The 22,785-nt window shown below is 36.6% G+C and overlaps 1 protein-coding gene across 2 annotated transcripts; it reads right to left on the reverse strand.

Annotated features, from left to right (window-relative positions):
* Nucleotides 1–246: 246 nt before the first annotated feature.
* On the reverse strand, nucleotides 247–22,014 carry LOC110060726 (uncharacterized). 2 transcript variants are annotated; one of them, XM_089288436.1, is made up of 18 exons: nucleotides 21,849–22,014; nucleotides 19,010–19,133; nucleotides 18,016–18,114; nucleotides 16,418–16,483; nucleotides 15,744–15,809; nucleotides 15,312–15,403; nucleotides 14,923–15,020; nucleotides 14,250–14,377; nucleotides 14,104–14,160; nucleotides 13,712–13,786; nucleotides 11,571–11,633; nucleotides 11,349–11,405; nucleotides 9,452–9,523; nucleotides 8,870–8,929; nucleotides 7,868–7,906; nucleotides 7,088–7,179; nucleotides 2,724–2,805; nucleotides 247–514 (listed from the first exon to the last, which is right to left on the reverse strand). In XM_089288436.1, exons 1-18 carry the CDS (start codon nucleotides 21,974–21,976, stop codon nucleotides 512–514), a joined length of 1,401 nt encoding a protein of 466 aa, XP_089144562.1. In that variant the 5' UTR covers nucleotides 21,977–22,014; the 3' UTR covers nucleotides 247–511. The 2 variants fall into 2 exon arrangements, with proteins under 2 accessions (XP_089144562.1, XP_089144561.1); XM_089288435.1 differs by lacking the exon at nucleotides 247–514 and having other exon boundaries at nucleotides 516–2,805.
* Nucleotides 22,015–22,785: the final 771 nt, after the last annotated feature.

A 22,785-nucleotide genomic window follows, 5' to 3' on the forward strand; every position in this document is an offset into this window, starting at 1 on the left:
GTTTTAGCAGTGTAAAATTTGAAGCATCTGAAAAATCTACAGAGCTCGAAATGGACAGAGGGGTAGATGTCTACACTCTCGATATCTGACCTCCACAATTTTGGCTTAAAAGTAAAAATATTTGAGATATGTTGTATGTTTCTTAAAGAAGCTATACATGTCTTTGTGCCAAGAGATGAGAAAGGCAAGCTCAACTCATTTAAATATCACAAAAGTGAATTAAAACCACTTTACTAGCTCAGTGGGTACACAGATGATGAGATGTCTTTATTCCAGATTTTAACCACAAAAAAGATGAGGATGGTTTACATAATTCAGCTGAAGAGAAATCATTGTCTCTAATAAGTCTCCAGTCAATGAAGTCCTAACTTGTTAGACAATTTCTGTCAGTTTCACTGCAATTCATAAAAGTTGTATATGCCGTGACAATGCTAATCTTACTTCCATACTTCAACCGTTTCTTTGCAAAATTCACCAACATCACTAAGGAGTCAGTAATCTTTATTCCAGGTCACTGAAACAAAATCAATATATTTTTATTGATCATTCTACTTATTGAGTACTTACAATATAGAAAAGTAAAATTGTCAAGTTTGTTACAAATGTTCTTTACTTCATTACAATTGTGCGCATACTTCTCACATGCGATTTCTCTTTAAAGGTTAAAATTATTGCATTTTGGCCTGCCCTGCAGGTTCACCAAATTAAAATACACCACAAATGAAGCTGTGAAAATGGGGTACAGTGATTTGTACCACACATAAGCTATATATTTGTCTTATTGACCTTAACTAAATTAAAAGTAAATGCAAATAAAATAACTTCCAAAATTGTGTGGCTATGGACTGTACCTATTACAACTACACGGACAGGCAACCATGTAGTGATCACCTGACAGAAAATCATATTTGCTGTATTATTAATGTTGAAATATTTAGATTTTCAGAAAGCATGTTTAAGGTTGACAATCCCTGGCTGATCAAGTCAGCATGTTACACCTGTATGGTGACAAATTTCAAACAAGAAGAAACAATATAAGTTCATAATAATTATTAAAACTTCAACCTTGCAATTGCTAGTGAAAATCAACAAATACATACTCTACAATGCACCTTACTGTTCATAATAAACATCTAATAATTAACTTTACAATAGTTAAAGTGCTTCAAATACTGCATGAGTATGTTATTTTGTTAATGAGAATAAAATATAGGATACAAGAATATTGCATAATTTTTTTTCTAAAATCGAATCATATAGTTATTTATGATGTAATGTAAAGTCTCTTAAAAAGCCCACTTTTTTGTTCAAAAGGCTGTTTTGGTGGGTTACTTATGGGTGGCATTGTCTGTGTTTGAGACTTTGTTCGGCTTGTTTTTGAAAGGGTCTTCATGATTGCAAGACAATGATAACTATATTATGAGCATAATTTTCATGTGTCTGAAAATCTTTTAGCCTTATTACAATAATTCAGGCACTTAAATGTGCCTGAAAATCGTTTAGGTACATGGAAATGAAAATTCAGCATCTTAATGAAATCTCTCCAAACATTCATAAACACATGCCAAGTTATACTGTGTGAATGTCATCAGTGTGCATTAATGTCATAGAGAGCTGTTAATTTACACACTGCAATGATATAAAATGCCAAAAATAAACTATAATTATTGGAAGAAGTATTTAGAGTATTGATCTTCACACCCAGGAGTTCAAATAGCTGAATATAAACTGTAAGTCCAATTTCTAGAGGGGTGTATAGTAAAAGCACTTTTGTGTTTGAGTTTTTGTTTTTGTTTTTGTTTTTTTTCTTTTGGAGGGGCAGGGTAGGGATGTTTTGAAGAACTTACTTTTGTGAGGAGCAGTACTTTCAAGCGGACATGGCAAGTTTCTTCTTAACAATAAAATCAAATAAGTGTACCTTAGTTTTTTATAAATCCACTTATCAATATTTAGCACCCTCCCTTTCTAAAAAAAAACCTTCAAGTTGATGATCTCAGAGCAAATTATCTCTTTTTGTCACTCTGAACATTGTGTGGTTGCCATAGCAACCACTGTAAACAATAATATCCAATCAAGACTATAAATGTACAATAATTTATGTTTATCTTTGGTTACCTAGCAACCAACATCATTTAAATACCAATGGCTTTAGGTAAACATCCTTGGACAAAGTTGACATCTGTTTTTTCTCAAATATGTTACACCATCGATTTTCTTCAGTCAAATTAAAGTACATTCTAATATCCTGCCAGAACCTTGCCATGGCCCCACCCAGTTCCATCCTCATTCCCTGAGCAAAAATAATAAAAAAGGAGAAAACCTGGCGTACGTAAACAAGATATCCAGCTTTTGCACAAGACAAAGCAATTTCTAGAAGGATTGCATGTACTTCCAAGCATTAAAAGTTGCTGATCTAATTACTAGTAGAAATTTTATAAATTATCATCAGGGCTGTTGCAAAGGTTTGAAGGAGGCAGCTGATTTTACCATCTTTTTTTAAAGAATAAGATAAATGGCACAGCAGAGAAGCCAGCCAAGAACATGAGGTAATGGTGGTTTTTGCCAGCTGCCACTTACTTTTGACAACCCCTGTCATTGCAAGATCTATCAAAATAGTGACACTATTTGATACAAATATATCTATATATACATGTAACACTTCTGATATGGCCCTGGAACAATGACTATTATTTTGTTACAGTACAGTCACTAAGGGTGGTTACCACATTAAGTAAACCAGTTTGAATTGCGTTAACAATTCCAGGATATGCCCCCAAGCTTGTCAGAACATCATGGGCTCCTTCCCTGAAAATAACACGAAAACAACAAAAAAATCAACAAGAGCATGTTCTGGAAGTGCATCCAAGTAAACATACATGTACCATTGCTTGCATCTAAGTGTAACACCAGACGCCGAAACATCTTCTAATTGGTTTAGCAGACCATAATGCAAACTTTTGTGCTCTGAAAGACTCTGAAACTCTTGCTAGCGCCAATATTTCATGGTTATACTAGAAGTAAAACCACTTTTGCGAAAGGCGTATGCATATTGACATAAGTCAGGGCCAATTTCTCTGAAGAAGTCTTCAATGTCCACTCTTTCTTCCATTTTGTGTGCTTAACTTTGAGCACGAAAGTTCGCACCACAGTCTGCTCAACTTCAAATGTTTGATGACTAATCATGCCATGTTTGACACCCAATTAGAGCATGTTTTGGTGTCACACGTTCACGTTTAGATGCAAGCGACGGTAGTACAGAGAAACAGTAGAAAGGTACCTCAGCTGACAGACCATAAATAAAACAAATGGTTCCCAACAGACAATGAACAGGGAAGCAGTGGTGAGAGTGCTCGCCTCCCACCAATGTGTCCTGGGTTCAATTCCCGGACCCGGCGTCATATGTGGGTTGAGTTTGTTGTTGGTTCTCTTCCTTGCTCCAAGAGGTTTTTCCCTGGGTACTCTGGTTTTCCTCTCTCCTCAAAAACCAACCATTTCTAAATTCCAATTTGATCTGGATTATTGTCAGGCACTTTATCATGAGCCTCTGGCTCGGGTGATTGTGCAAGCACTTCCTGTGTTTGACATTAAATTTGCATTTACATTTACATTTACATGAATTGACATGATAATGGTTGTACATGTAGTTCAAAGATACATACATTTTTTCTTAACATTTCAGCATGAAATGCTCAGCTATATTACTTCATACTAAAACTAACTTTAAAGGAGAAGGTCACTGCAAAAACCATGTATTTTTTTCCATCACCAATGAAAAGTTCACATTGAGTTGAGTTACTCACTGTTGTTTTAGCTTCTGAAGTGGATGCGATCCCAATGAAAAAGAAGTGAAAAGTTTGACACTGGGAGCCGCCATTTTGAAAGGATCTTGAAAGCCAGGCCGCATATCCATCACATCATTCCGTCCGAGAGTGTGTTTGTTCTTTTGAGCTTTAGTATGGCTGCTCTTGAAGCCAGAACGTGCTAGTGATTCCGCGGGAGATAATAATCAAGTTGAATTGAATGAATGGTTGGAAAATGCTCTGTGGTGTACTTGTGAGAGATGTGCAACCATACTGATGCAAAGAAAATGTGTTTGTTGCCGAGATCAGCCGGAGTAGGTCACCAAGTTGGAAGGTACATTTTGCAGTAAAATTGCAATGGATGCAGTTAGTGGAAGAGGAGGTTTATTTTTAATTATAAATTGCTCTCAGAATTGAACTGGTGGCTTAAATAAATCCCCAGTTTAGTGCTTTTGATCTGATTTGTCTTCATTTTTATGTTACTGGTGGTTCAATGCAGAGGGAGTTCTGGTATCACAGAAACTGACAAGCTTTCAATGGTGTGTTTAAATCGGGCGGATGCTTTCCACCTCACAAGTCTGTGTTTTTACTTATTAGATTTGGATACTTCTTGCTCATGCTTGTACATGTTTGCCTAGGTTTCTTTACACTTATGGACTATGTAGACTCTTGTGAAATACGCAGTGACTTTACATGTAAGATGCAAAGTGAAATCGACGTCTTTGACGTGAAATGTGAAATTGACGACATTCCAAGATTTTTTGTGAGAATTGTGATTTGTATTGTTGGAAAGCTAAGCATATGTAATAAATTTTGGATAGAAGAAAAAAGTATATACAACTTTTACATGTGTAAACCAGCAGAGGGAAAATTGACTCTGCAAGTGTGTTTTTCGTATTGCATGTGTCGTGTTTACTGGCATCGTTCCTTGACAAAGCATGTAGTAAGATTACAGCTTCATTTTTTACCGTAGCACTGCTTTTGTTAGCAACTGTAATTCCCAAAAATAATGTGAATGAAAAAAGACTGTTCTTAATTAATGATGAATTGTGTTGATAAAATTGAAAACAATTTGCAACACATTTCAGACAAAATATTATTTACATGCGGATATGGGAATTTGCTATAACTGGACTTGTTATCGGTAATTGTCGAAATATATAGATAGGACTGATGTACAGTTAACTACTTCTTCCAATGTATTTCAAATCAAATTAGACAGCATTTAAAATTTGTAACTATTTTAAGTTATCCCTGGCTGTCAAGGCTGATTATTAAACACACTCTGAGTTTTCAGCTCACACAAAAGATTTCTAAATCGAAAAAATGCTTTTTCGATAAAAGAAAACCAAAGCGGGTTAGTCTGACATGTAATTTTAAAGAAATCTGCAAGGCATTTGAAGTTCCCACGGTACCCTAAGAAATTTAATAAATTCAGCCAAAAAAATGCGTGCGGTCGCTATGCATCAATGAACACGAAAACACAAAAAACCTTGCACCAGTCTACGAAAAATAATGAATCAAAGCTTGCAACATGGAACCTTTTTTTATAAATACTGGTAAGACTGGTTAATGAAGAATAGCATTTCATTCAGCCATTTTCCCTGTTATTATAGAAAAAAAAGCGGCAAACTGATATATACATGCAAAACCCATGATTCACGTCATTTTAGTGTCTTTTCATGAAAATATATTAAGCCTGAAGGGTTGAAAATTTTTGGCGACAAAAATACTTGACTGTGCTGTTGACCAAACCTGAAAACTTAGGGGCCACCTGGTCCCAAGGTTTTTTCTTGAAATTTAAGTCCCCGTCCAACAAGGAGCTTCAATTTCTTGCGCAGAAATAATATTTACCAAATCAAGTCAACGACAGTTCTGCCAGGTGAAAATATTTTTTTAAAAATGAAAAGTATAACTGATAGCTACCTCTTTTCGTTCCTTGCGATGCGAGGTTCGCTTGCAATGCGTGCCTTTACAAGGGCCTTCCATTGAAAAATTGTCAGAAAGCATTTTTCAGTGACCTACTTCTTGTCTTTCCACCCACAAGCTGAAATCAGTATTCAGTTTTGAAACAGTCTGTCTGCGAAATGCTCATTGCACACGTACACATTTTTGAGTTTTTTTGGCATGAATCTCTGATCCCGACGTAGTTGTTCGAACCACTTCTTTGGCAATTCTTTGTTCTTTGCAGGCAAATTAAGGAAAGTCACTCCTCTTTCCCTATCCTTTTCGGTTCGGGTTTTACAGCACGGGCCCAACATTTTAGCTCACAACTGAATAAACGAATTTAGAATAGAAAAGGACAGCTTTAGCCTTTGAGCTTTGCATCAATTCGGACTGAATGACGTCACGGATATGTGACCTGGCCTTCAAGGTCCTTTCAAAATGGCGGCTCCCAGTGTTGAACTTTTCACTTCTTTTTCATTGGGATCGCATCCACTTCAGAAGCTTAAACAACAGTGAGTAACTCAACTCAATGTGAACTTTTTATTGGTGATGGAAAAAAATACATGGTTTTTGGAGTGACCTTCTCCTTTAAGAGAAAACTTTTGCAAGTTAATGGTAAGCGATGACTGTTATAATCCACCAAATATTTTTTGCTCAAATACAATTGGTCTAAATGACTGAATATGCCACAGCTAAAACTGAGGACATCTAAGTGATATTCCCTAATTTTTGCAAACAAAAAACACTGAAGAAAAATGCTTGTTATGAAAAATATTTGAAGGATAATAAACACAATAACCTCCACTTGACTTTAAAAATATGCTCTGATATTTATCTGCAGACATTATCTGTAACCCGAAGTTCACGGTTTTCCTCGAGATTCGCTCTCAGAATATTGTTTGCTTCTTGGAACAGACAAAGTTTGTAGACAAATTTCACTCAAGATCATATTTTATGCCAAATGGAGGCCATTGCTCACAACAATAGGATGATAATAATTATAATAGGATAATTAAAAGATGTAGGAGCCTGGAAGTATGACTTTAAACTTTCACTGTACATAAACATCTTTCCAAGGTCTTCATGGTGTCCACATTTTATAGAAATGAACTCAATCATGCTCCTACGTGATAAGTGCAGTATGGTACTCTTGGGAGTGAGAAGGTTGAAAAATACTTTTCCCTAGCTGTTGACAGGTGATAGATTCATTGGATATAGTGTCAACAAACAAAACAAGTGTGTTATCTGTTGGATAAAGACTCCTCCAGTAGATAGTATGTCGAGCCTAGCATTAATGCTATGTTTAAAATGGATGCTTAAGCCTGTCTCATTATTAATACCTTATTAATGCATCTACAGTTCTCTCCCGTTGATGGCTGAGGAGATACATGACTGTTCTAAGGCCATGACACTTAATTGTCTTATCTGTGGACTAATTAAACCAAAATAATGCAGTGTTAAGTATGCCCCACAGAGTGGCAAAAGCCTTACACTGCCAGCACAAACATACATCTTAAATTTAGGTTTTAATAAAGAGTTGATGTTATCGCTAGAAAAATGTCTCCACGGGCAAATGGGAATAAAAGAAAATTTCCAGTAATTTCTGAATTTCTGGACTAATCAGATACTGAACCTTGAGAGTTGGACCAAAATGTTTGAAACTAAGTTGACTTGACTTGTCAATGACTTTTAACCACAACCTCCTGGGGGTATTGGACTGTCAATTCTTCTTCACCATGCCACGCAGTCACATCCAACCACTACTGCCCCACTCCATAATATAAACCAAAGGCTGCCCTTTCTTTCTCTGTCTGTGGTTCTGTGCAAGGTCTTTCTTGGTCTAACAAGTCCTCTTGTTCCCTCCGGAGCCCAGTTTAATGCTGTCCTGGGATGTTGGTTGGAATTCATTCATTTTTTTTTTTTTTTTTCATTCTGAGGATGTGGCTAATGAACCTCTAGTGCCACTGGTATATTTGTTCACTGATGATGATGATGTTAGCCCAATTTTGAAACTAAGTTGACTCCATGAAAATTTGTTACATTCAATATCTAATTTCTTTAGCAACTAAAAGTAGTAGATTTAAACTTAACATAATTCTACTGCAACTAGTAGTTAATACCTTGAGATGTGTCTCTACAATGCTTGGAAGATAATCTATCTGAAGTGAAGGAACAAACATAGAAAAAATTATGCAAGGTGTCCAGTGTTCATATGAACACATGAACACTCAGCTATCATACATGTATAGGGTTATTTCAGGGTTTTAGTTGCGGGTTGGGCACCATGCAAGAAAATTAAGCAACTGTGAGGATAGTTTTGCCTGCCTGGTTTGACCATCTAGAGAAAGTTTTTCTCAAAAAGAAGTTCAGTTCAAAGAGTTTTGCCTGAAATGAAACCCCTGCATTTTTTCAGGGCTGATTTTATATTTTACACGTGCAACGTTTTAAATCAGTTTTAAATCAGTTTGGTATTTAACCCATTGACACCTGTGTCGGCCGTAACCGGCCATGATGAGCGTTGGCCTTTATTCCTCTTCTGACATCATCACCTTTAACCAAAACTGGCATTGTGTATACTCTAGTTCTGCAGGGGGAAAAGATATTTCCAATGATACCCAGATCAGAGTGATTGGGTCATCAATTGAGCTGGAAATGTGCACAAAAATGCTCCAAAATTTGAGTGAAAAACTCAAAACAAAATTGCCCTAAACTACACTTGGTTACTCCGTGGTAAGAATTTCTTGTCTCAATGATGTTTTCTTGGAAATTCTTGAACTGGAGCAAGCCCAGTAGAAGGTCAACCACTGCAGCAAAAAGATAAGATAAGGAGAAAAAGAAAAGGCAAACAAAATGACAAAAGCCAAAAAGCCTAAAGACGTAGGTCACTTTCTCATCCAAAAAAAATCCCAAAATGTTGATTTCTGCACCTGCCCAAGCAAAAATGTTATGAAATGTGATGCTAGCTTGGAAAGAGAGGCACGCTTTCATCTTACAAATGCGTTTTTGAGTAGCTTGGTGTGAATTTGGCCCACATTCAGGCTGAAAATGTTGAAAATGTCCAAAAAATCCATTTTTGCCAAAAAGCTCCAGGTGTCAATAGCTTAACCTTGACACATACATACCAAAATAGCAGAATTTTGATGGAAATTTGCAAAGTTGCCAAGAGCTCTGGATACATGTGTCTATAAGAAAACATACAACATGACTGTCATGAGCAAAAGCAAATCACTTCAGTCTCTATTTATCTAAAACAGGAGTTTATCCTAAGTGACCAGTGAAACTAAGCTAGTATAAAACCGTGATGACACACATTACACATTATCTACATTAAATCAGACTAATCTGTTAATAATATAACTAGTTATTAATGAACAAATCAGTATTTGATAATAACAAAGTAGTGTAAAGAACAAATGGTTATAAATTGATGAAAGTGAAGGTACAAAAAAAGGTGTCCAAGTCACTCTAAACTCTATCATTAGGTTTCCAACTCATTTCTCTGACAGCTGGTTGTTAGAGATATTTAATACGCTTTTAAAAACAAGTAGAGTGCAAAACACACAAAAAAAGAAAAAACAACATTTTCATAATTATTGGTAGTACTAATTTATCAATTACAATGTAGTCTTGAAATTTATGTTCAATCACCATCGAAGCTGTGAAATACTGATAATACTGACAATTTTATTATAGTTATTTAGTACCTGGATGTCCTTATGCCCAGTGTGTGATGAAGTCAATGAGCACATGGCTTCTAAACAATCCCTGAGGGACATCTACAACATGTCGCAAATGAGACGTAGTCAGTTGATCTGTACTTCACACAATAGCTGTAATTTAAGATATTCAGTTGGCTTCAGTTGGCTACAACTGACCCAGCTAATGCCTGGGGGTCCAGAATCAAGTAAGGAGGGAAAGGGACGAGTAGCAGTCTGTATAACTTTATAGAGGTCAGGAGTAGTTTTGGTGTGAATGACTGTGTGAATGAGAAGTTACCAATGAAAACAGTGGTGAAAAGGCGAGTTAGGGTGGTGGAGATAGGGTACAAGATGTTGTCAGGAGGAGGGTGGTAGTAGAATGGTCAAGATGGCAGTTGGGGAGGGTGGTGGTGGCTGTCAGCAGTGATTATAAAAGGTGATTTTATGGTGCATAGATCCAAACTGGCTGAATAGTTCTTACTAAATCAAGACATGTAGTGTTTTCTCAAAAGGTAATAATATTGGATTTGCACAGTCATTAAATTTAAATTCACATCTCATTCTTTACCAAAGATATAGACGATATTACATGCCCACACCTGGATATGAATTTTTTTCTTCGAGTGTTCAACTCGATATCCGTACATGTACATTAATTACAATTCTAAAACAACTACTTACTCTACTTACAGTACTATATTTACTTTACTATATTTACACTTCATTACAATACTTGTCTAATGTCTATCTACATATTACCCAAAAGTTACATTACAGTCAATACAGTTCTAAAAACATAGTATAAGCACACTTATAAACAGATTGCAAATTAAGGTACAGAGCCCATGCACAAATCCTACTTCTTATTAAATTTGTTAAGTTTCATTGGCTAATCATATGCACATGACTGGTCCAGCTTTTTATGATTACGGCCCACGCGCCAGATTTTTTCTCCGCTGCCTAAATTTCGCTCCTAAAAGTTAGTGTTAATCATCAATCTTTTGCCTTTTTTACACATCCATCCATGATTAGTCAAAGCAAGTTTATCTCTGTTCACTTTAAAATGGCAAGGAAAGTCACTGTAAGTAAATTCAATTGAGTGTTTTGAAGTTGTGAAAGTTTGCTTGGTTGTTTGCAGCTTGGCACTGTAATGGCGTGTAATCCTGTGTTTCAATCTTGCTGTAAAATTTGAGTCAATTTCAGTCAACTTTACCTCTGTGATCATTGCTGTATTTAGGAGAATTTCTGTGGAATGCACTTAACGAATTTCCTCGCTTTCTGCTATTCAATTTACAATAGAAAAGTCTGATTTCAAGTGATTTTAAAAGCAACGACTAACAGAAATTGTTTTTGTGGTAAAACTTCAAACTTTGCACAAAATTTCACACCGCAAAAACAATTTTGAAGAACTTAACTGGTGAAATATATGCAACTAACATAAAGTAGTTTTAAAAAAAAGCTGTTCTTCAATACATCTTTCTTTGTCTACTATCCGAGTTACTCGCTCGTTGCCAAGATTTTTTGCAAATTGTTAGTAGACGGCACGCAAGCCAATTCAATGACAAGAGCTGCATAAACAAACCCATTTGTAATCTGTAAAGCCAATTTACTCCAGGAAAAAAAATAAACATGTTATTTGCCGGCTTAGGGTTGGTCCGTACAGTGAAAAACTGTGACCTCAGGCTTGAAAATTTTCAAGACTTTGGTCATGGTTTTTCATTATACGGACCTCCCAGCCAGCAAATAACATATGTATCTTCACTGCATGCGATGAAGATATGAATTTTTAGTAAAAGGAAAAATCCTGGTATTTCACTGGTGTTTAATATATAATAAATAAGGTTTCATATTAAGAAGCCATTAACTGACTAAACAAGGTTAAATAGAGATTCATATAAAATACCTGATCTTGGTCTCCTGTCGCTAGGTTAGCAATCAGACACGAAGCATTCACAAGGACCTTGGGATAAAAGGTTGCTTATCAAACTTGTTTGAAAATGTCTGATTGTAACACACCCATACAGAATCTCACAGACTAGGAGTTCACTAAATTTTTCAAAGAATAAATTTATTAAACAGAGCCAGTCCAATGAAATGGTATGTATTGACATCAACAATACTATACCTGCAAGTTTTTTGGTCCTCTCGTCAGTGCTTCAACTAAACATCGGCCAGCTGAGAAATCTTCCTGCAAAGATTTAATTTTTCAAAAAAGACGCGGTCTGAAAGTTGTACATAATATGTCAGCGCAAAAAACTTTTTTTTCCATCCACTTGTCCATTGGACAAGTGCCACTCAGATTTTGGTTGCCCGTAAGTGAAATGCACTCGTCCAAAAAAAAAATTAAAGTTACTAAAAAAATGAATTAATTAAAAACTTATTGGTTATACAATTTAGAGTCTGAATGTACCAGGTCTTAAGTGTTTATCTTAACAACTGATCTGATTTCAGTGCTATGTTTTTGCTCTCTGGGGATTCAGATTTTCTTTTACTCCCAATATTCCACAGGTCAAGCAAACTTGCTGACATTGTGTACACTGACTGTGAAATGAAGCATGTGATCTGATTTTATCTCACATGGTGAATCACATGGAAATGCAAGTGTCATGCTCCAGCACTTTTAAAATACGTAGTGATTACCTTTGCACTTGACATAAAGGAAGAAACATTTTAAAAAGGTTTCATTGTTTCCTTGATCACAAAACATACCACTACTACATTATTCTTACCACGTTGTTAATCACTTCATTCAATTATGAACTCACCAAGCATCACTTGCTATTTTTGTAATTTGTGGTCACAAACAAGATTGCGTTATCACCATCAGGTCACCATATTATTCACTTTCCAAATATGGAATGTGGATACCAGCCTTCAACAAAACACTGCCAAAAACGGGCGGGTTTTTGAGCAAAAAGAAATAGACATTTGCGGAAAACCAGGTTAGTTTACAAAGTTTAGAGATTCTTGGGCAACCCAGAACTCAATGGAAAAAAATATTCAGTAAATTCTATTTGTCCTCTTGGACAAGTGCTTTTGGAATTCCACTTGTCCAAGATCAAAATGTACTCGTCTTGGACTGGCAGATGAGTGGAAGTTTTTTGCCCTGTAAGTTGTTGAATTTTTTGGAAAAGATCATTGCCAACATGGATGGAAAACTAAATGCAACTAGTATGCTGGACAAAACTGTTCTGGATCAACGTTTTACCAAAAAAAATTAAAACAAACAAAGTGACATGACTAATTTTGTGATTGTCTTAAACTCTACTAAATTCCACACATGGAAACTTATTTTTATATGGATCACACAGGAAAGACTTGCGTTACACCTTGTCCAAATTTGGTAACAGAGTCACAAAAGTATGTAAAATCACGCGATTTCTAAGAAATAAGAGTCACATTTAGAATGTTGTTTTGTGAAGAAACTCTTTATCTGCTGGTGGATTTTTGGGCAAGAGTTTGACAGGAAAGCATAAGAAAGACTTACAACTTTATTTGGCCACTGAAATACGATATTGTCTTCAGAGGCTGATCTTCTTTGAAGTCTTTAAACTGATCTTGCCACTAGACCAGTCTTCTGTCTGTTTTGAATATGGCTGCCTTTAGCTCGCGCTTCACACAAGCCACAATTGTACAAGATACTACTGTGTTAAAGCATGATCAGCCAAGAACCTCAAACAGTGCTATTTTTGCTTTTAGGAAAGTTTTTGGACCTTTTTCGGAGCTCACCTTCCAGGAGCTTGCCATTTTCTCACAATTTCTTGCTTAACAGCTTGAAATAACTTTCTTTGCTTTGCCTTGTGGCCTTCAGTGGTAGTAGCATCACAACTTGAATCTTTGCTGATGTATTTCAGGATTATAGTGCTGCTTAGATGGATATCGCTCCTTCTTCATAACATCTCGTCTAATTCATGAAAGAATTCCACAAACACGCAACGATGTTCTTCGCACAACAACACTGATCTAACACTACCATGTCAATGTAAACTATGACTATTTTTTTCCTCAGAAATCGCGCAATTTTCCGTACTTTTGTTATTCATTCCGCAAATTTAGATTAATTCTCTGTAACTCAAGTCTTCCTTGCGTGATCAATATGAAAATAAATTTCCATGTGTGGAATTTAATAAAGTTTAAGACACTCACAAAATTATTTGCATCACTCTGCTTGTTTTAATTTTTTGTCGTAAAACGTTGATCCAGAACAGTTGTGTCCAGCATACTAATAACCTCTATGCCAACAGAAAATTTTATTAATAATGTTACCTGCACAATACGATGCCTCTGCCAGTCTGTTCCAACAGACATCTGTGCAAGAATTCTTAATGATATCTCTTGAATCTATAAATTATGGGTGTAATCAATTAGACTTAAATGCCTGTTGTAAAGTACATTGTTTTGAATTAACATTGTAGTCTACATACATGCTTAGAAATTATTTCAGTTTGTCTTAAGATACATGCATGTATTAATTTTTATGATTACTTCCCTAGCTCCCTGAGTTAGAAATTAGCTGTGGCAGGTTTTCTGGCTCCAGGTTGCAGGACAGATTTTACCCTTATTAAAGTAGGGAATCAAATGAACATGAACTACATGTTAACTCTGCATAATTATGTATGAGTTTCAAATAATTCAAGGCTCTTTCTGGTGCTGTATACCTTTTCATCTTGTGCCTTTGTCAATGCTAAAATTCTAGGCAGTGCATTCCGATTGCTCTACAAGAAATACACATGAAAAAACAATCATCATTTCGTTATCAAAAGAAAACATTTCACTTACATAAAACTTGGTTTCCCATACTGACCTCTATAAGGGGTGCCAAGTTTCCATGATGCTCAACAATGTGACTTAATGTCATCAGAGCAAGAAGTGCTATGGCTTCTTTCATTGCACACATTGTAAGAACAGGATCTAATGCACCATCAGCTAATGCTGTAAAACGAGCATAGAGTAACATGAGCTAACAGTAACAAAAACTCATGTTGAAATATACAGTAGATTGCAAGTTCAAAGTTCATGCCATCAGTTCACTATTTCCTTGCTGTTACTGGCAGCTCCTAGATGTTACAGGTCTGGATACATCTGTTTCAAGAATGGTCATTCTACAAAATTGTAAAAGCGTTAATGTCAAAAGGTATCAAGCATAATGAAAGTTTGCTGTTGATATCTCAGCACAGTGTCAGGAGAAACCATGAATCCATGCAAGTTCATTCCTTCCCCTTCTATTGCACCGAACCACCGAGGACACCAATCAAACATTGTCAAACTATCATTAACCACCATAACATTTAACATTGTTTGTGTTTTTACAATTTTAGTAAGAATTACCTTTCTTGAAACAGATGTATTCTGATGCCAACTACAGATGAGATGATAAATAAAAATCATTTATTATAAACAACTGCATTTGTTAATTTGTTCAAAGCATTCCATATACACTATACCTCGATATACAAACCTCAACATTACTAACTGACCTTGTGCTTTTAATTCAGGTGATTTACAAAATATCATCAGTGCACTGATTCCATCAATAAGTGTCTGTTCCTGACTCTCATTCACAGTTGATAGTATGCTAAAATAAGTATTCACTAATTAATTAACAGAATACAAATGTGTGCATTCTAGCCTGTTAAACTATATGTGCATTTACATTCTGCTCAAATTACTTTTATTAATTTATTCCAGTTGTAACACAACATTAACATAATCTACATGTAGCATGCATGGAGATTTGTAGGCATCTAGGTACAAAATAATCCCATTTATCAGCATATCAGTTGTCACACTAGATGATCTGTATATATAGCTGCAGTCAACAATAATGAACATGCCACCAATGTTGATGTAAACAACTTGTTGTCACCTGCACAAGGCCTTTATTCCACCACACTTAGCTAACACTGAATGTAAAGGAGGATGAGTGGAGAGGATCTGAAGTCCTGTAGCAACAGCTGCCTGTTAAACAGATCAGTGACAAATTATACAGTGTTCTCTTTTTAAGTGAATAACTAAAAATTTGTCCATTGCATTATAATGGTTTCATTCATTCATTACTTACAGATACAGAACTTGCTAATTAAACATGGTTTCAAGATTGGGACTCAAGTTTTTCATTATTTCTCTCAGCTTCATGTAACCACTATCAGCTATACAGTAAACATATAATAAATTATAATTATGATTTATTTTCAGCATGAATTTTGAGATAAAAGTATTCAACATCAAAATTGCACAAATATTCTTATATCAAAGAAAAAAGTTTGATTAAGTTTTCGAAAACCACAACATTACTTACTTTCACTTCATCATTTCCACTTTGGCTAAGAAATATCAGTGTTTGGACTCCACCCATTTCAACAACCTGATTTTAAAAAAATGTCCCAAAGTTTCTCAATGTTACCGGTACATAATATAACGTCTTATAGTTGGCCCAATACATCATAAATTTATTTTACTGAGTAAATTCATACAGCTGTCACAACAGTAAGGAAGGGAGAGCAGTACAGTGGTCATATGGACAGTGTATCTAGTTCAAGAGTGTCAAGGCTAGCTGTGGCTTGTGCACAACATTTTCTTCTCAGTGTGCCTCTCCTGTGTCTCACCACCCAAGCGTGTAAAATGGGTACTAGAAAATTAATCGCCGATCAGGGCCAATCTTAAAAATAACACTGGAGCTTGAGTGTAACCTGTGATAGCCTTGCAAATACACTCAATCTAAGGAGAGTGCATATAAGTCCAGTTCTGGCTCTCTCTCTCTCTCTCTCTCTGTGTGTGATACAATGCTACACCCTTGGGAGAGAGTGACCCTTGTGAGAGAGTTTCTAATACCATATCGCTCATGCAGTTGAAGACTCACTCACCTGTGAAATGGTATTAAACATGCAATAATCTATATTTAAACCACAGTAAGTACATGTGTTTATCACAGTTGCTCAGTAGTTATCTACATATCATATTTTTTCTTCCCACCTTTGTTAGTCCAGCAGGATCCTTGCACAACTCTGTCAAACCCTTAGCAGCTTCTAACTTGAAAGACTACAAAGTTAACATAAATTAAAGCACTACATCAAGCTCCTGTAGATAACATTTTCCAAAATATTATTCCAAGAAATTCCTCCCAGATGGCAAGGACATCCATGGCTAATTAACCTAGTACTAAAGGTGATTGTGGAATAAAATAAATTTTAAATTAACTTTGTTTAACAAGGGTGACACACAACAGTCTTACGACTGACAGACCTATGGCCCTCAAATTCCAGATCAAATTGGAATTTAGAAATGTTGATTTTTGTGGAGGGAGGAAAACCGGAGAACCCAGAAAAAACCTCAGAGCAAGGACGAGAACCAACAACAAACTCAACCCACTTATGACACCAGGTCCAGGATTTGAACCCGGGCCACACTGGTGGGAGGTGAGCGCTCTTCCCACTGCACTGCCCCTGCTCCCCACCTTCCTCTGTGGAAAGTTAACGTGGATTTCAATAGGAACACAGTGTACAGCTTGAAAATGCATCATTAATATCATTAATTAATGATCAATGCTTACCAGAAAATGTACATGTAAGTCCTATATAACAACTGTACCATGTAAATAATGTATGTTCAAGCCACCAAAATTACTACCAAGACATTAAAACTGTCCATAGCGTTGAGGTGGTGCGCATAAATAGGAACAGCGATAACCAGAAAAGAGAATTCTTAATTTAACATTGAGTTCTAATGTATTGAAAGGCTGGCTGAAACACGGAGTGAGTTTGAGCGTGGTTGAGATGATTCAACCTGCATTGCAGAAGCAAACACAAACTTATGATAACTTTGTTCTCCAAGAAAATGACTGCACCTCCATCTGTACAATGCAAGTAGTAAAGAAACTGATCACATCACAATTGTGTGACATCTTTTATCTAGTTGTTGTACTCTTATTTGCTCGTGCTGTTCCATGGTTGAAATATGCTTAAAATATGTTACAATCTCTGACCGGATAATAAACAATTATTGGATGAGGTTGAGCAAAATATCACGAGTTGTCAGTGGCAAGGAGATCAATTATTATTTGCCAAAGCCAAAGGCTCAGGCAAATAACTGATCTGTAAGACACTGACAAATCATAATATTTCATGATAACCAAGTTCAATAATTGCTTTATCATTCGATCACCAAGTTTGTTCTCATAATTATTTTAAGTTACTCTTTGGAATCTCAGGGAAGCGATCTGCCATTTTTTTCAACCAAGAGCATGGTTACAATTCATTATTATGCAATTACTATGCATGAGCAGAATTTTATTTGCACCTACTGTAAACCATTATTTGCAGAGCAGGCCATTATTTGTAGGCAGTTATTTGCAGGTCACATGGTGGGCTCTTGGCCAATGAAAAGGAGGAAAAATGCATCGAATGGTAATAAAAATTGGCAGGTGTACTGGTCATGTTTCTCAACAAAGGTTTGCCAAAAATGGAGCTCATTCTCTGACTATAAATGGAATATTAACAACAACCTAGATAGCATATGGGATATGATAAATTGGGTTATAACAATGAACTATAACTTAAGGAATCTCTTTGTACCATCTGCAGTGATCTTGACTTCGTCACAAGGGATGTCACTTCAAGACAATTGTCACAAATTCTCTCTGGTTCTTCGAATCCAAGTTGTGGAAGAGGAACCTATAAAACATGTTTAATTAATACAGTTGCCATGTATGGTCTTTTAATCATTGTTATTAAAAGAACGTATATGACATCTGAGCTTGTACAGTTGTACTAATTGAAGGTAGGCAAACCTGAGCTCAGGCCAAAGTAGCCCACAAAGCCAGAATTTACCTCACCCCCATTTCTGTAGGGGTGGACATTGGTTCCTACAATATCTTGGGTCTTGGAAAAGATTGGGAGGCACAGTGGCCTCATGGTTAGTGTACATGTCTCCAAATCGAGTGGCCTGGGTTCAAGCCCTGGCCGGAGACATTGTGTTGTGTTCTTGGGCAATATGCTTTACTCTTGCAGTGCCTCTGTCCACCCATGGGTACTGGCGAACTTAATGCTGTGGGTAACCCTGTGATGGACTAGCATTGCATCCAAGGGGGAGTAGAAATACTCCTAGTCACGTCATGCTGCAGAAACTGGGATAAGCTCTGGTGGCCCATATGCAGAGTTTACCTTTTTTCCTGGAAAAGTTTTGTCCAATCTCAAAATCTCACAATCATTTATAACGAGTCTTACGAGAACTTTTTCTGCATTTATTTCAGCCTCTGATCATAAGTCTAAAATCATTGGAGTCTTGGTTTTGGATTTTCAAAAAATGGTCTTTATGTTTCAATGAGTCTCAGATATTTCCTTTTTGGGCATCCTTTTCTTTGGCATAAAGCAATCACATGTAAGGGACAGTAAACGCTAGCTCTAAAGACACCTATCTACCTATCTTTAAAAAGACATTTACTAAACAAAAGGCAGATCTAGTCAACTTAGCTCCCAGAACTTTACGTCTGGGCTGTAATTCATTTCATAATATGCGACTATGTATTAAGGGAGCAAGGAGAAGAAGTCTGTCAGTTGATTTAATTACCTTCTCATTGCAGCATTTGCTACAAAGAATGTTTCCACATTGCCGACAGTGGTGTTTTCTACGAATCTGTGTAAACTTCTGAGAACAAAGGGGACAGGTCTGTGCCACATCATCTGCTAACCACCTTTACAAACAAATTAAAGATATTTAATATTGTTATTTCTTTAGCTGGCAAAATATATGCTTCAGGATTGGTCCAGCTCTCAGTAAATCTGCCATAGCACAGCCATGACAGGGAATAGCTAGTCATATTCGGATATAAGTTGGACTAGAAAATGCAGAACTTCCATCCTCCTACTACTTGAGAATATGACACTTTTATCTTTTCTCTATTCCAGGAGTTAGAAAATTGTTTGAAGTTGCTGAGGCAGGGGTGTGCTAGATAGGGGCACCCGGGTGCTACAGGCAACTAACTTTTGCCTTTGGGTGACTGGAAAAGCCACTTTTTTCATATACAGCTGTAAGCAATAAGTGCTGGGCACCCAGGATTACACCATCTGTAATATTCCATGGTTAGGAACGTTTGGGCTCCTTATAATTTTTCTTAGACTACAGCCTTGCTGAGGTGAAGAAAACTCGCCTGAGGTGAAGGTAGATAAGGTCATGTACATCTGCATCAGGACAAGTAGCCCTGATTTCTGTAGTATTAATTGACTAGATCCTGAAATAGGGATGCTAATCAATTGTAAGGCTATGCCAGCAATAAATTTGCCAGTACACATTTATACACCTGAGTGGAGAGAGACACTGAGAGTTAAGTGTTTTTTGTTTTTTTTCATTTCAAGTCCATTCTTGTAAATTCATTTGACTGGTAGTATAAACAAATTTCCTTCCATGGGCTAGGATGATTGTCATTTGACCTGCTGATCCTGGTATGGGATGCAGGTACGACTACTTTTTGGCTTTCTGGGATTGGATGATTTTATAACTCAAAATCTAATAACATTAAAAATTATGCTCCTGTAAATAATGCTCCTGGTAGATTGAGATGGTGACATGTCAATTTGATTTGGTTTCACAATAAGCTCAACTGTATTTTTTTCATCTAAAGTAGATAATAACAAAATCAAATTAAACCAGAGATGCCTTGTAGGCAGCCTTTACCCACGTCTCCTTGCTATTTATGAAATAGAACACATGTACCATGTTTCTGTTATAAAATCACAAGTGAAAGTCTGTGAGAATGAGAAATACTGTGGGAACATGAGCCATTAGGCAAGTATTTCCATAGCTTTTGGGCTGCACCCTCGTCAACTCCCACGCGATAGAAACCTCAAGCTCATAATCTAATTGTTTATTAGTAGAATTCTACTAGTATACTAATGCACATGCTGTAATCTGATTGGCTGAGCCATCGCACACTATTAGCCATTAGTGTGCCTTTGCTTCAAGTTGGTGTGGTCAACAAAATTACAATGTTTCCTCATTTCTCCGAAGCTTTGAAAGAACAATTAGAAACAAATGTATAAACAAAACTCCTGGGAAGACTAAAAGGAGGGCATTTACAGTTTCTTGAATTAAAAAGCTCAAAATTCTTGAAAGAAACTGATAAACATACATACACAACTGCTAATGTCAAATGTACATTCAGTTAATTCAGTCTGCGAGAATCCTCTTTTACTAAGACCGGAAATAATTGGAATCGTTATTTGAAGGAAATTTCAATGAGAATTCTACTAAAACAATTAGATTATTTGCTCTTGATTTCTATGAGGTGATGTCACCTCATAGAAATCTCGAGCTCATAATCTAACTGTTAAATAGAAACACAATTTTAAACCAATCAGTGCCCATATTTTCTTTGGGCTGTTTAACAAATTGATGTCAGTTTTTCATACGTCTGTCCTGTTATTTGATGATGAATTTTCGTCATAACATTGTCAAAGTAGCTGTGGATCCACGAGGTGATAGCCAAGTAGATCCGCAGACTTCTTTGACAATATTACGATGAAATTCATAGTCAGTAACAGGACAGACGCATGAAAAACTGACATCAATTTGTTTTTACAATAACAGATTGTCAAATTGTCCGCTCTCGCTCATTGACACATCACATAAATTATAAATTCGTGTGTCTGTCCGCATATTGACGATGAAAATCAGCCAATGGGTGTGTGAGAATTTCTGCAGTTATCATAAAATATCTAATTGCATATACTATAAATACATCTGCTTGTAAATGAAAGTGATTGTGAAAATGCAAACTTTGGGTTACACTTTTTGTTACCTTCAAAAGTCCTTACCAATCTTTCACCTGGAAACAGGCTCAAAAACATTTCAATCCCCTCTAAGTCCTCAGTTCACAAACTTCAACCACCCCCCCACCCACCCCCCGGAAATGTTCAAGGCAAGTACACGTCCCCTTCCCCCGCCTCCTGGGATTGCGTTGTGAGAAATTTAAGTGCATCTATTCTGCAACGAGGCCAGTTTCTGACAAGTCTAGATTAAATTGCAATAATGAAGACTTTCCCAGCCATGAATTAGCTTGATTACTTTGTTGCAAAACATTTGGCTAACGCTCACTCGGAAGCCAAACAGAAGCAACTTCACCAAATGCAAACTCGCAAACGCGAAGCAGAGCCTTATATGTACTTATCTGTCCAGCTGTTCTGAGAGTTGTGAAACACGTACCTGCTTTGTTTGAGTGTCTTTTGAAGGTCTACATGCGTACATAGATTATTATGATCTACAATGGTTTTCAATATTTTGCTGGATGATAAGATAAGTTTGTCTTAGTCGACGCGTTATTAAGCGTTCAGTGAATGGATGCTGTAGTTGTAGCTACGAGAATAGTTTTGGCGGGAAATGGAATTCAATAATTTCAGTGCTTACATCTTACCTGGCTTTTACTAAAAGGAACGGAGTGCTTGAAAATACATTGGCAGGACCTTCGGTTACTGCAGGAATAACATCTCTGTCATGAAGACGAATCCTGTTGATGCTTCTCGCCATGTTGAAATGCCTCATACCCAGTCTTTCTCATGATTGCATGATTGCATGACATTGATCACCCCAGTCACGCAGCAATTGTTGCCGCTTAGCAAGCTTCAGCGAGGATTTTTGTTTACTCCAGCGGAAAGTTCCTCAATAATTTGTATACTTCAGACGTCTTAGACTTTAATATTACCTCTTTAAATTAGCTATAAACTATCTTAATTAGCTAACTTATTCGTACTAACTTTCGCGCGTAGTTAATTTCGCAAAAATTCGGGAGCTGTATTTCGCTAATATAAATTTTCGTGATTACAGGAACTGAAGCTGTAAAAAAGTAGATTTAATTTCGTGGTTTTGGCATTACTTTAATCTTCCATATCGTGGTCCGATGACCCCGTTTCACTACAAGGGGCTTACTAATGGAAAATTTTATGACTACTATACTAAAGAGGTTTTAGCGGATTTACAAGCCGAAGATAACAATCTTTTCAATCGATCTTTTTAACTAATCTGGTTTTAGTATCACCCAACTAGTGGACTAATGCAAATCCTGCATTTTGATTGGCTACGCTACTAGGGGACTATTAGTAATAGTCCTCGAGTAGCGAAATTGGCGCCATCGAGCGTGACGCTTTCTTTCGTTTTATTCCCAAATAAATATTTCTTCAACTTGCATTTGCTAACTTTATTATTACCTTTTCTGTCCGACTAGTTGGGTGATACCAAAACAATTAGACCCTTCGCCCTCAAGGGCCACGGGTCGGCTTCGCGTCATGGGCTATTGACCCGTAGCCCTTGCGGGCTACGGGTCTAATTGTTAAATAATCTGTCCGCGCGCGCAA

Source organism: Orbicella faveolata, unplaced genomic scaffold (assembly GCF_042242905.1).
Source record: "Orbicella faveolata isolate gen_17 unplaced genomic scaffold, um_ofav_v1 contig_15, whole genome shotgun sequence".
Lineage (NCBI taxonomy): Eukaryota > Metazoa > Cnidaria > Anthozoa > Scleractinia > Merulinidae > Orbicella > Orbicella faveolata.